Raw genomic sequence first — 12,046 nt, forward strand, 5'->3', positions numbered from 1 at the left:
CTTTCTTGGGCTTCGGGCTTTGTCTTATTTTTCTTCTCCACAGTCTGGAACTGAATGCTTAGTTCATGTATTTTTGTATTTTTTTGTATGCATTTATTTTTGTATGTATTTTTTATTCTCTCTTGTGTATAATGAAAACACAGTGGGAGCTTCTCCACCGAGTGCATTTCTGGCCGCCTTGTAGAAGCCGCACTGCGGAGTGTCTTCTGTGCTCGGCTTTTCCAGACCTCCCGTCGGGCCGCGTGGCTTCCACTGGGGCCCGAGTCGCTCTGGAGAGCACGTGCTTCTTTTCCAGGTTGTTAACACTCACCTCACTGTGACGTAGAGGTTAATTTCAGCTCCCCTGAATGTGTCAGAGAACTCGTCACGTGTCCAGCAGAGTTTATCGAGTGTCCCACGTCCCAGGCAGCTCCAGAGGGGAAACGAAAAGGAACATCTGGTACCATGTCGGTGTGAAAACCACCACGGGAGACTCTTCTTTAGTTGTTATTCCCTGGAAGCACATCTGATTTGCTGTTTCTTTCCTGCAGAAAATTCTTATTTCTCAGTATTTCTGGCCGACTTGCTGATGGCAGCCTGCCCTGACCTCAGCACAGACAGGGCGACTTGTTTCCCCGGTCTCCCGGGGGTGGGGGTGGGGGTGGGCGGGACAGGAAGGAGGCGTATCAGTCACAAGGTGCCGGTTCTGCTGCTGTGACACTCAAAAGTCAGCGGCTCCACGACCACGGTTCATCTCTCGCTGGCACAGCAAGTCCACCTGAGTCAGCGGGGCTCTGCTCCGTGTCGTCCTCTCGCAGGACCAGGCTGGGAGACAGGCCACCGTCCGCAGCACTGCTGGTCACCACGCAGCCCGGCGCATGGGGTGCATGGGCCCCTGACTCTGCAAGCTGCCCCCAAAGTGCTGTGTGTTACGTGCACTCACTGTTGTGTCCAGATCAGGCTGGGGGCTGTGCCCGACCCCAGAGAAGCAGAGGGCACAGGCCCACAGCAAGCCGAGGAAGGACCAGGCTCTGTGCTCGGCCTTGGGACTGGCCATGGTGGTCTCCACCACAGAGACAAGGACAGGAAGGCGGCGGGTGCCTTACCTGCACCCCGGTCACTAGGAGCTGCTTCTGGATGGTCCCCGGAGGCAGGGTTTGAGGCCCCATCGTGCTGGGAGGAGGTGGTGATTGATTAGTAATGTCTGTCCGGTGGGGGCGGGGCACGGGCGCCGGGTGTCCGCTTTGCACTGGACGTGGACACATTCCTTGCGAAGCAGGTTTTGTCACATGATGACAAGGAGACACCAGCAGGCTCCAGAGGCCGGGCAGGAGGGGAGGGCCCGTCTGGTCAGGGACCTCAGGGGACCCCAGAGCAGGTGGAGGTCCCGGCCCAGCTATCTGCTCCTTCTGGGATGTTGGGACCAGGACACCAGCCGGACAACAGGACATCCGAGGGGCAGGCCAGGGTGCAGTCCTGCTGGAGCCCATGTGTCCTGTGCAGGATCCCACCCCAGGAGGAGTTCGGGGTGTGGGCCGGACGGGACGAGGACCAGAACAAAGCCTCGCCTGGGATTCCAGGGGGTCCTGCGGCAGAAGGGGCCTGGGGCGCGACCTCCTCCCTCTGGGGGGCGTGGGAGCAGGGTGGGGTCCAGCCTCGGGGTTGGAAACACCCCCTCCCCACTCCAGCAGGAGGAAGCTCACGGACACCGTGGACCTTCCTGGGGACCTGAAGGAAAGTCTCCAGGAAAAGCTGCAGGCCCGTCATTTGTGAGCAGAGTGGACACAGCACGGCCAGGGACCCCTGAGCCAGGCTGTGACCCCAGGAATGCAAAGCCGTGCAGCACGTGGAAAACTAATCGCACCATCTGCCCCCGCAGCAGGAAAAGTAATAACAAAACACATGACTCTGAACCGGAGCCGAGAAGGAATTCAAGAAAACTCAGCTTCTCCACTCAGGAGAAGTGCTCAAGGGTCAGGAAACATAGGTGTGCTTCCTATCCTGAGAGGGCCGTGCTGGAGGGCAAACACCTGCCTTGTACCTGCAGACTTTGCTCCTACAAGCACACTCGCATGCACATACATGTATGTATGCATGCACACACGCAGGCATGAGCACACGTGTACACACAGGCATGCATGCACACACGCTCACACTCACACATTCACCCCACGGCCGGCAGGTCGGCATCACAGGGCCTGACGCCCACCCCGTCGGAGCCGGTGGTCTCTGGGTGCAGGAGTCGGGGTGGGGGCTGCCAGCCTAGCCCCACGGGAGCTGCCCTTTCCAGGGTGCTGCCTTTCTTCCTGTTCTCCTTCGTTTAATCCCAGTCGTTAATAATTACCCCAATCATTCTTGTTCGGGATTCGGGCTGCACGGCCCAGGACTCCCACTGGGCTGGTATAAGGGGATGAGGTTGTCCTGTCCTGAGCGTGGGGCCCCCCGGCACCAGGAGGGTGGGGACATGGCGCTGGACGTGGCAGGGTGTCCAGACGGCATCACTCACTCACATCCACTTGTGGGCTTATTTTTTCCCATCTACACAGACCGAGGACCCAGGGCCTGAGTGACAGCCGGGATGCCCAGCCCCTGGCCCCAGCCGTCCTGTGTGGCCCCCAGTCTTTACGGACAAACTCAATCATCTGCTGTAGATGCGACACAGCTGCCTGCTTTTAAACACGTTCTCCACCAGAAAAGGAGCAAACCCACCCCCTCAATTGTCAAGCACTGTCAAAGAGGATTAAATTTTATATTGCAGACTTGACCCTTACAATGTAGCTTAAGTTCACATATTATGAAACAAAATTAAATATTTAAGCAGCAGCCCCTAAAAATCAAAGGAAGCAGGTGAAGCTGGCTGTGTACCCAGCTGACAGCAAGCAGAGCGAGGAGGTGTCCCAAGTGACTTCAGAAGCCAGTGAAGCGACTCCAGCAAACCACGGAGGAAACAGGACATTCATGGGACCCGGGAGGTGGGACCCCCGAGGGATGACGGTTAATGACACTCAGACGTGCGGCCCCAGAGCAGGGAGAGCTGAGGGGTGGGCAGGAATCCGCTGGGTCAAGTCTCTAAGCTTCTCCGGGAAGAGCCTGGGACCAGGGGCAGGTGGGCCCCAAAGGGACCTCTGACCTGGCTCTGGGAAAGGGGCCCCAGAGCCCACCCAGGGGACAGGAGGAGGCTGGCCACGAGAGGGGAGGAGGACAGGTCCGCCCAGGGGGCAGCGGGCAGTCTCCACGGAAGAGGTGGCCTCGCAGGGGCTCGGGAGGCCAGCCCAGCAGGCAGACGTTCCTGTGGCCAGGCAGGAAAGCCCAATGGCACCGCCGCAGTGACCAGTGCCCAGAGGGCCTGTGGGTGAGCAGAGGCCTGGGCCACGGGCTGGGGTTGGGACAGGGCCTTCGGGAAGACAGCCGGGCTGCCGAGTGGGGCTGGGCAAGGACAGGGCAGTGCCCAGCTCTTCCCCAGGACGTGGCCCCGGCCAGCAGCAGCACAGGTGTCTGCAGGCCCCCACCAGAATGTCCCAGACCTGCCCTGTGTCCAAACCTGAACTCACCTCTCAGCGCAAAACTGAGCGGGGAGTTTGGGGCACGTGGCTCTGGAGCGGCAACAGCCAAGGGTCCCAGCAGTTACTGCCCCGCTCTCCCCGCCAACATCACCCACCAGTCGGAACCTTGTCCAAGCAGGGCTGGGGGCCGCGGGGCCCAGCTGCCCACCTGGCCTGCAGCATCCTCCGGCTGCCTCTGGCCGAGCAGCACGCGACGTCTAACCTCAGGAGCCCTGTAGCAGAGCAGCCCCGAGAGCCTCCATCACCCCCCAAGGGCTCCCCGTCACCCCCCCTGCTCTTTTCCGGAAAATGGGGACCCCGCCTACTCCCAGGGCTGGGTCTGCCCATGACAGGGGGCCCTTGCCCAGCCCTGGCGCTTGGGGTCTCCCCACTCCTGCCCGGTGTCCCGCACCCTCGCCGCACCAGGACCCATCACAGCTCTGCAGGGCCAGGGCTCAAAGCACACCCTCTGCAGCCTTCTCATCCCCAAGCATCTCGCCCTTGTACATCTGACCTTCACCTGGTCCAGGGGTCAGGCTCCTAGCGGGGAGCCCTCCTGCCCCCGCAGCTGACAGCCGCCACCCTGCTGACCACTTCCCCCAGCCGCTTCCACGCGCTCAGCGCAGGTATAAAGCAAGCACCTGCTGCCCCTGCTGGGCCCGCGGGCGGCTCGCAGACACCCTGGCAACAAGGGCCTGGCGAGGGGACACAGGCTGCTCCTTGACGTCCAGAGAGAGGCACCAGCCACCTGCCCAACGCACCCCGACAGGAAGACGTGCCCAACGGCATGGAGGACTCCGACGTGGACGGCCCTGCCTCCCCGAGGCCTCTGGGCAGGTGTGGGGTGTGCAGGGGCTGGCCTGGCCCCCAACCCGCCATGTGCCCCCAGAGCAGCCTGGGCCACGGCCCTGGGACGGCCCCCTCCTGAGAGATGCTTCTTGGTGGGATGCCACCTCCACTCTGAGGACCCCTCCCGGGCCCGGAGGGGACACCATGGGCACCCTGCCTTGTCCAGCCTGGGCTATGGAACGGGCACTTCCACACAAGTGCTCCCGTGCAGTCCCGTGCCGAGCCATCACCACCCCTGGGATGGGCAACTTCCCTCCCGGACGCTGGTGACAAATCCCCCAGAGAGGCTGCAGGGTTTGGCGCTGAGGCCAAAGGCAGGGGCACGTGGTCAGGGACTGGCGGCCTCCCCAAGGGCCAGAGGGCAGGAGGCCTGCTCTCCACAGCAGAGGCCGCCCCTGCCTGCCCAGCCTCCCTGGAACCTGGGGAGGGGACGTAACCCAGCCCTGGCCAATGAGCTGGGACTGGACATCCCTGGGTGGGCCTCTGAGGAGGACTTAAAATGGGAGCAGGGCAGGTTTCCCGGTCCCTCTTGCTGTCTGCCCTCTGCCCCTCCCCCTTTCCCTGGCTGGAATGTGATGTGATGGTTGGGGCACTGGCAGTTGTTTTAGCACAAAGATGAGGAGAGAGTGGAGCCTGGGCTGCTGATGGCACCCTGAAGACCCGGACTGCCTGCTCCCAGATCCTCGCCGTGCAAGGGGCAACTCTCCCCCGTTTTAAACACAATCGGCCACGATGACCTGGGTTTCCTGTTACGAGCGAGCAGCCTGTGGTAGGGACTGGCAGATGACCACGGCACCCCTCCCCTCCTCCTGCGCCTCAGCCAGACAGCATCCCCAGCCTGCTCTGCAGTCATCCGGGGGCCAGTGCAAACCGCCCTTGCGGGCTGCCACCCAGCCTGACGCCTCCAGGACCCCATCCATGCAGATGCAGAGCCAGGAGGAGCCCGTCTGCCCTTGGGGTGTGAGTTCGGCTGGCACGGAGCTGATGCCCCCGTCGCTCACACCTGCCACCGTCCCCCTGCCTCCTCCTCCGGTGGGCCCCAGGCAAGCCCGGACTGGGCTTACGGGACAGTTGTTCCTGCCCTACTGGACACAGCTCCCCGTGTGGAGGGGTCTCCTCTCCCTCTGGTGGGGTGACTCGGGCCGGCCACAGATTAGGCCAGAAAGGGTTGGCTGAATGAGACGGAGCTGGAGGTGGGCCCTGCCAGGGGACGGGGACGAGGGCACATCAGGGAGGCAGAGGGAGGGCTGGCCCGCTCGTCCCCGCAGGAGCCCTGCAGCCAGAGGGCCGACCTGCGCCTGGTTCTCTACATCTCTACATCACTAATCGCTAGCGATTAGACTGCTCCCAACCCAGGAGAGATGCTGACTTGGGAATAACTACCGCTGTGCTAAAAACCAGATGCCGAGGCAGGAGGAGGACGCTGGCGGGGGGCGGCGTCCTGGGGCCCATTCCTCCCGGGGCACCTGAGCCCTGTGCTGTGGCTCGCCTGGTGCTGACCTGAATTGAGGGCGAGGTCAAGGTGTAAGTGAGGATCACGGGGCAGCCAGAAGCTCTGGGTTCCCGAGAGCCCAGCGCCGGCTGTGGGGAGGCTCCCCATCTCCAGGCCTCAGTTTCCCTCTGGAGAGAAGGTCCCAGGACCTCCTCTTCAGGGGGCGGGACCAGGGGGACAGGAGGGACAAGCCTCCAGGCCCAGCAGGAGGCCCTACAACCCAGCAGCCTCTGTGGCACCAGAAGAAACATTTGGATTCAGAAACATCAATACAAGTAATCACAGACTTTCTCCCGAGAATCTTAAAATTAACGATTTCTTAACCTTAAGGAAGACTCAGGAAGCACAAGCCAACGTCAGGAATATGCCTGTCATCACCATTCAACCTACGTTATTTGAACAGCTTTAGAAGAGGCATCACAGGGCGTAGAAGCCGCTGCCGTGCAGCCCCGCCTGCCCCCCACTCTCCCGACCTTGGGAACCCTGAAGGCCTCTCAGCACCATGACCTCAGCCAGGATGCGTCACCAGTGTTATCGCTGCATGAGGAACACGCCAGAAGCAGCACGTCTGGAGTCTGGGCAAACCTGGCTGCGAGTGCCACAGGAACTGACTCCCCAGGGGCCGCGTCTGGGCCTTGCCCCCCTCCCTGCCCCACCCAGCAGATGCCCACTCAAGACAAATGTGGTGACACCCAACGCCAGGCACAAACAGGGTCGGGCCCACCGATGACTCGGTGCGGGTGGGCAGCCACGGGGAACCCCACGCGGGACCCTCTGGACAGAGCCAGGAGCAGACGCGCAGGGTCCTCCGTCAATAACCCTCACGTCCGAGGGCGTGGCCCCCACGCAGGCCACCCTCCATTCCCCAGGGCTCCTAGGCCTTCCACCTCCCACCCGCTGGGCCCTTCCTCCTCTCGGCCGCCCTGAAGCCCGCCCAGCACGGCGCCCAGCACGGCGGTAGAGGAGGGATTTGCTGGGGGCCCCAGCGCGACCCTGAACCTCTACCCAGAACACCGCCACCCACGTCCTCCCTCTCCCAGGGCTCTGCTGCCCCCCAGCCTCCAGGCAAGCAGCAGGCACCCCCTACTGCGTGTATACCAATGTCGCCTCTTCCCTGGGGACCCCGCCCCACCCGCTTCCCCAGAGGGCGGTGCTCGACACTCTCGCACGCAGCCCCTGGTTTCCTGAGCCTCTCACCTGCTGCTCCGGCCGCCGGATGCCACCCCTGGCCCGGACACTCTGCCTCCCCCGCGGCCCCTCAGGGGGCTCCTCCTCCAGCCCCCCACTGCCTCCCACGGGCCCGGCCCAGAGCCCCTCCAAGGCCCTGCCGGATGGGAACCACAGCCCAGGCCCACGAGCCCTGCGAGCCTTCTCTTGCTGTGTGCATTTAAAATGCACACAAAAACCATGGAACCGTTTGTCATTTAATTTTATTACCAGATAGTCCAAGTTCATTCTGCAAAGATTAAAACCACAGACAGGGCTGTGAACGTGGAAGTCTCTCCGGCTCCGAGACCACAGCCAGCAGGCTCCCAGGCTGGCGGGGTCTCTCCCACCCGCCCTCCTGCTTTCACCAACCCACCTGCGCCTGCCTGATGTCAGGGCTCTCTGCTGGGGGGAGGGCGGCGTCCCCACACGCTTGCCACTTCTCAGGCCACTTTCTAGGGCGAGGCCCAAGTCCGCCGCGGGGGACGGCGGCGCCAAGCTGGCACCGCGCCCCCGTCCTCCCTCCCCCCATCCCCCCAAGCTCCTGGCGTCCAGGCGAAGGTCGGGGGCCCTGACCGAGGGCATCTGGAGCAGCGGGCAGAGCCACGCCCAGCCACGGTCAGCCTGGAGCCACTGGAGCACCAGGAAGCTAGAAGGTTTTTCTCTTAAAATAATACACAACGTGCAGTCACTGTTGACAAACTCAGACAAAAGAGAAAAGCGTGAAGAATGCCCACCGAGTGGCCGCACCACCTCCTGGGTGGCCGGCACCGAGCTCCATGGACATCCTGGATTCTTCCAGCACCTTTTTTATTGCAAAAATAAATGGGTAGTCACAACACTGCCATGTCAACTGCCTGTCTCACTTCGGTAAACCCGCCTGTGCCGAGGACAGCAGCCCCGTCGCTTAGAGGCTGGTGGAGCAGGGCGACAATGGCAGAGTTGGCCCCCTGGGCACCTCCTCGTGGGCGTCCCCGGAGCTCAGGCACACCCCGCGCCGCGTCAGGACTGCCCACTGCCCTCCAGCCGCATCTGCTGGGCCAGCTGCCGCCCGATGGCCTGCAGGGGGCTGGCTCTGTAGGCTGGGCTGGCCAGCAGCTCCCGAAACCGCGTCCTTTCCTCCTCACTGAAAGAATGGAGAGCAGAGGTCAGCAAACCCCATGCCCTCGGTGGGGGGCTGGGGATGAGCCATCAGCACCCCCAGGACCAGCCTCGGCTCGGCCAGCCCGCAGGGACACCAGCAAAGGGTGGTCCAGGACCAGGATGAGGGGTGGGGAGTGAGGAAGGCTGTGCGCTGTGAAGTTCTGCTTGGAGCGTCTGGGGGGGCGGGGCGGGCCGAGGTGGGTCTGAGGCCTGACAGGGGCTTTGGGCAGGATGGGAGTGGCTGCCCGGGGGCCTCCTCATGGTCACAAAGGCCCCTCATCCCCGACTGTGACAGGGAGCGGCTATCAAAGGCAGCAGGTGGCAGGCGCCCTGCACACACGAGGCCTCACATAAGCGGCACCTCCAGCAGGAACCGGGCACAGGAGCTCCGGGCCCCACGGCGGCCATGGCGACGGGGGTGCTGCAGTGGGCCCGCCCCTCCGCAGCAGAGTCCCTTGCGGGGCTGCCACTCTGTGCCTGTCCCTACAGCCAGCCGGCCCCCGTCTGGAGCTGCACGGGCCCACAGCCCAGCATGGCCACAGGTGGCCTGGCCAGAACCTCAGGGCAGCAGCTCCAGCACAAGCCCACACGAGCCCATCGTGGCACCATGGTGGGGACGGCCCTGGCCTTGGGCAGGCAAGATGGGGTGGAGGGCCCAGCTGTGCTCTGCCCCCACGGCTATGTGACCGAGGGCAAGGCCAAACCACACTGGGCCCCAGCTTTCTTTGCTGCTAACGGGGAGACTTTGGACTCCACTGGATGACTGACTGCCCGGCCAGATGTCCACACACGCAAGATGCCTAGGATCTGGGCCCCGAGAGCGGCCCCCCGAGAGCCAGCAGCTGCTCCCCTCACTGCCCTGGGGGAAGGGGCTTCCTGGCCCCTGGAGACAGGCTGGGCCCAGAGCTGGCCCTGGCTGAGCCGTCCCCAGCACCTGAGGGACTGGGGTTAGGGGACGCAGCCCGACGCCCGACAGTCCCGGGGGTGGGCCGTGTGGAGGTGGGGCCGTACTCACAGGAGCTGGAACCTCTGCGCTGCGCTCATCCGGCTCAGCTGGGCTGCCCGGGGCCTGATGGCCGCCCTGCTGGGGACACGGAGAAGACAGTCAGGAGAGCACGCGGCCACCTGGAACCTCCGCCAGAGCACCGGACTCAGGCCACGGTCCATGGTGCACACAGGGCCGTCCTCCCGTGCGAGCCTGGGGGCACGTGTGGCCTCACGGCACCACATGGCAGGAGGGACCCAGCAGGGGCAGGAGGGACCCAGCAGGGGCGGGAGGGCCCAGCAAACCAGGAAATCCTGGGCCGACACCTAAATTTAGCCTCCAGACCGGGAGCCCTCATCGTGTATTCAAGTTTCTTGGTAAGTTATGAATGGAAGGCATTTCTTGTCTCCGCTCCCCGGGTCCCGGCCGCTCTGGGGGCGCTCCATCCCGCTCCAGGCCAGCCTCGGTCCCAGGACACTGCAGCCCTGTTCGTCCGACCACTGACACTCTCTGTGTCCACCCGAGAGCAGGTCTCCCGCCAACCACCCAGAGCTCCCGGGAGGCGCCACCCTTGCCGAACCGGTGGGCCCAGGCTCCCTTCCCCCAGCCAGCACCCCCAGGAGGCGGCCACGCGCTGGGGCACCAGGAGGCCTTGGGCCTCCACCCCTGTCTAGCACAAGGTAAGAAGGCTTCCCACAGCCGAGGGCACCAAGGTGTGAACACACACCCAGGAGTCCCCTCGGGGTCCAGGGTCCAGGTGCGGCCAAGCACAGTGCAGTGGGGGCACGGTGGGGGAGCGAGGAAGGGCAGGACCCTCAGCTGAGCCTCAGGACACGTCCAGGGCCTGTCAGGTCACTCACAGGGGGAGGCAGGACCCTCCCCAGTGGTGCTTTCCACTGTGGACAGACGCAGGCGGGGTGGATTCCCCGAGGCCGCGGGCTTGAAAGGAACTGACCCCCAGCACTCACCAGAGGCCCGGGCAAGGGCTTTCACACCCGACGCCGGCCCCGGTCCTGCCCGCCCGCTCTGAAGTCCCCCCGGGGAGGGCCCCAGCTCACTTACGGCGGCCAGGCCTGGCTCTGGCCGCACGGCCGAGTTGGGTGGACAGTGGGTAGAGACCTTCCTGCCAGAACCAACTGCAGCTCAGAGCACACTGCCCGCCGCCTAAGTGCCCACAGAGGTGCCTGGGCTGGAAGAGGACCCTAGCTCTGGCTGCCCTGGGAGGAACCTCAGGGAAGCTGCTCCACCTCGAAGCCTGTTTCCCCAACTGTAACACAGGCCAGTGCGTTCCTGACAGGCTCTCTTCGGCCAGCACTGAGCGCCCAGGTGCACCCAGGTGGCTCCCAGCTTTGAGGCTCTTGTACCACCCCCTGCCCCTCCCCCTCTGACGTGAATGAGCCTGTGTATCACACCCAGCCCAAGGGGACGGGGGCCCAAAACCAAGCACCAGCAGGCGAACCCCGGAGGTCTCAGGGGCCGAGTGAGCCCTGCTGATGTCAGGTCCAGGCTCCATGCGTGAGGCCCTCCACCTTCGTCCGCTACGATCTTCGGGCCACGGAGGACCGACGTCCTGGGGAGTCTAATCTTCCCTGATGAGCACGGCCCATTGGCAGCGGCACTGCCCACTCACTGGCTCTGGCCTCAGGGGCCCCGTGGGCTCTCCAGGGGGCCTTGGTGCCCGGTCAGTGCTGGGCGGCGCCCACCCAGAATGTGGGGAACACCTGGACCCGCTGGGCCCACTCAGAGCCTCGGGCTCTCCCCCCACCACCCTGCAGGGCCACCCAGGTTTGGGACAGGCTGGGAGCAGCCCAGGGCTTCAGTCAGGGTGTCCCAGATGGCGACTGGGGATGGAGGCCTTGCACTCGGGATCTGGGTTCCCAGGCACAAGGCTGCCCCCCAACACATTCCACCCAACTCGGATGCCTGGGGGCATGTCCTGAAGTCGCCTGTCCGCTGGGCCATTCGTGTAACCTACTGCTTTTAACAGGCAGGCACCCCTGGCGTGAGCTGCCCTGAAGGGCACCACCTTCTCCCAGCTCCAGGAAACCCTCCCTTGTGAAGGCACAGAAGAGGCCAAACGCTTTGCGCAGCAAACATCCCAGGGCTGGGTCTGCTCTAGGAGCTGAAAGACTGAGGGTTGATGACATGGGGACCCCAACCTTGTGAACGGGGCTGGGGGCTCCCAGCCAGGCGTCACTTGGCCAGAAGGCCACAGGAATGAAGGGGCCACAGGCAAAGCTGGCCGGCCTGCTTGCCCATGCCCCCCAGGGGTGGAGACTGGTGGGGGTCCCTGCACGTCCTGGGCAAGACCTCTGTGCTGCCCCCACAGGGAGAGAAGACTGGAACACTCCCGGGCCCTCCCCCGGCTGATTTTAATCTGTATTCCTTCTCCGTAATAAACTGTAATGAGTGTAATGGCCTTCTGTGAGAATCATCAAACCTAAGAGTGATCTTAGGGACCCCAGACTTGCGGTCGGCATGAGAAGTGAGGATGGACTTGCAGACTGTTCCCCGAATTTCACAGGAACACACCTGGGTCAGGACACACATGTATGTCCCTGCTATCATCTGAGAGGACCTAGAAGCAACCACACCCCTGCCGCGGTCAGCACAACAGTGCCCAGATCTTGGTTTCTTACACCACTTCCAATGGAAGGGACCCGGGCTCCCTGGAGAAACGTCGACTCTCGGACAGGAGCAGGAAATGCCCGGGATGAGCCTGGAGCACCTTGTGCCAGAGAGGGAGGAAAGTGCTCGGAAACAAAACACAACAGCCTCCACGGATGGGTGTGTCGGGGGAACAGCGGAGCCAACCGAAGGAGCTGCCAAGGACCAGAGCTGGAGCCGGTT

At 63.5% G+C, this 12,046-nt stretch overlaps 1 protein-coding gene across 1 annotated transcript in view; it reads right to left on the minus strand.

The window, feature by feature from the left end:
* Positions 1-8,070: 8,070 nt before the first annotated feature.
* The window catches only part of SLX9 (SLX9 ribosome biogenesis factor), a 27,705-nt gene continuing 23,729 nt past the window's right edge, over positions 8,071-12,046 (minus strand). Inside the window, exons 5-6 of the mRNA XM_007452507.1 lie at positions 9,227-9,292; positions 8,071-8,194 (exon numbers count right to left, since the gene is read on the minus strand). Coding sequence (XP_007452569.1) covers positions 8,071-8,194; positions 9,227-9,292 — 190 coding nt within the window. The remainder of the gene's footprint in view (positions 8,195-9,226; positions 9,293-12,046) is intronic.

This window comes from Lipotes vexillifer, unplaced genomic scaffold, assembly GCF_000442215.2.
Source record: "Lipotes vexillifer unplaced genomic scaffold, Lipotes_vexillifer_v1.1 scaffold545, whole genome shotgun sequence".
NCBI lineage: Eukaryota > Metazoa > Chordata > Mammalia > Artiodactyla > Lipotidae > Lipotes > Lipotes vexillifer.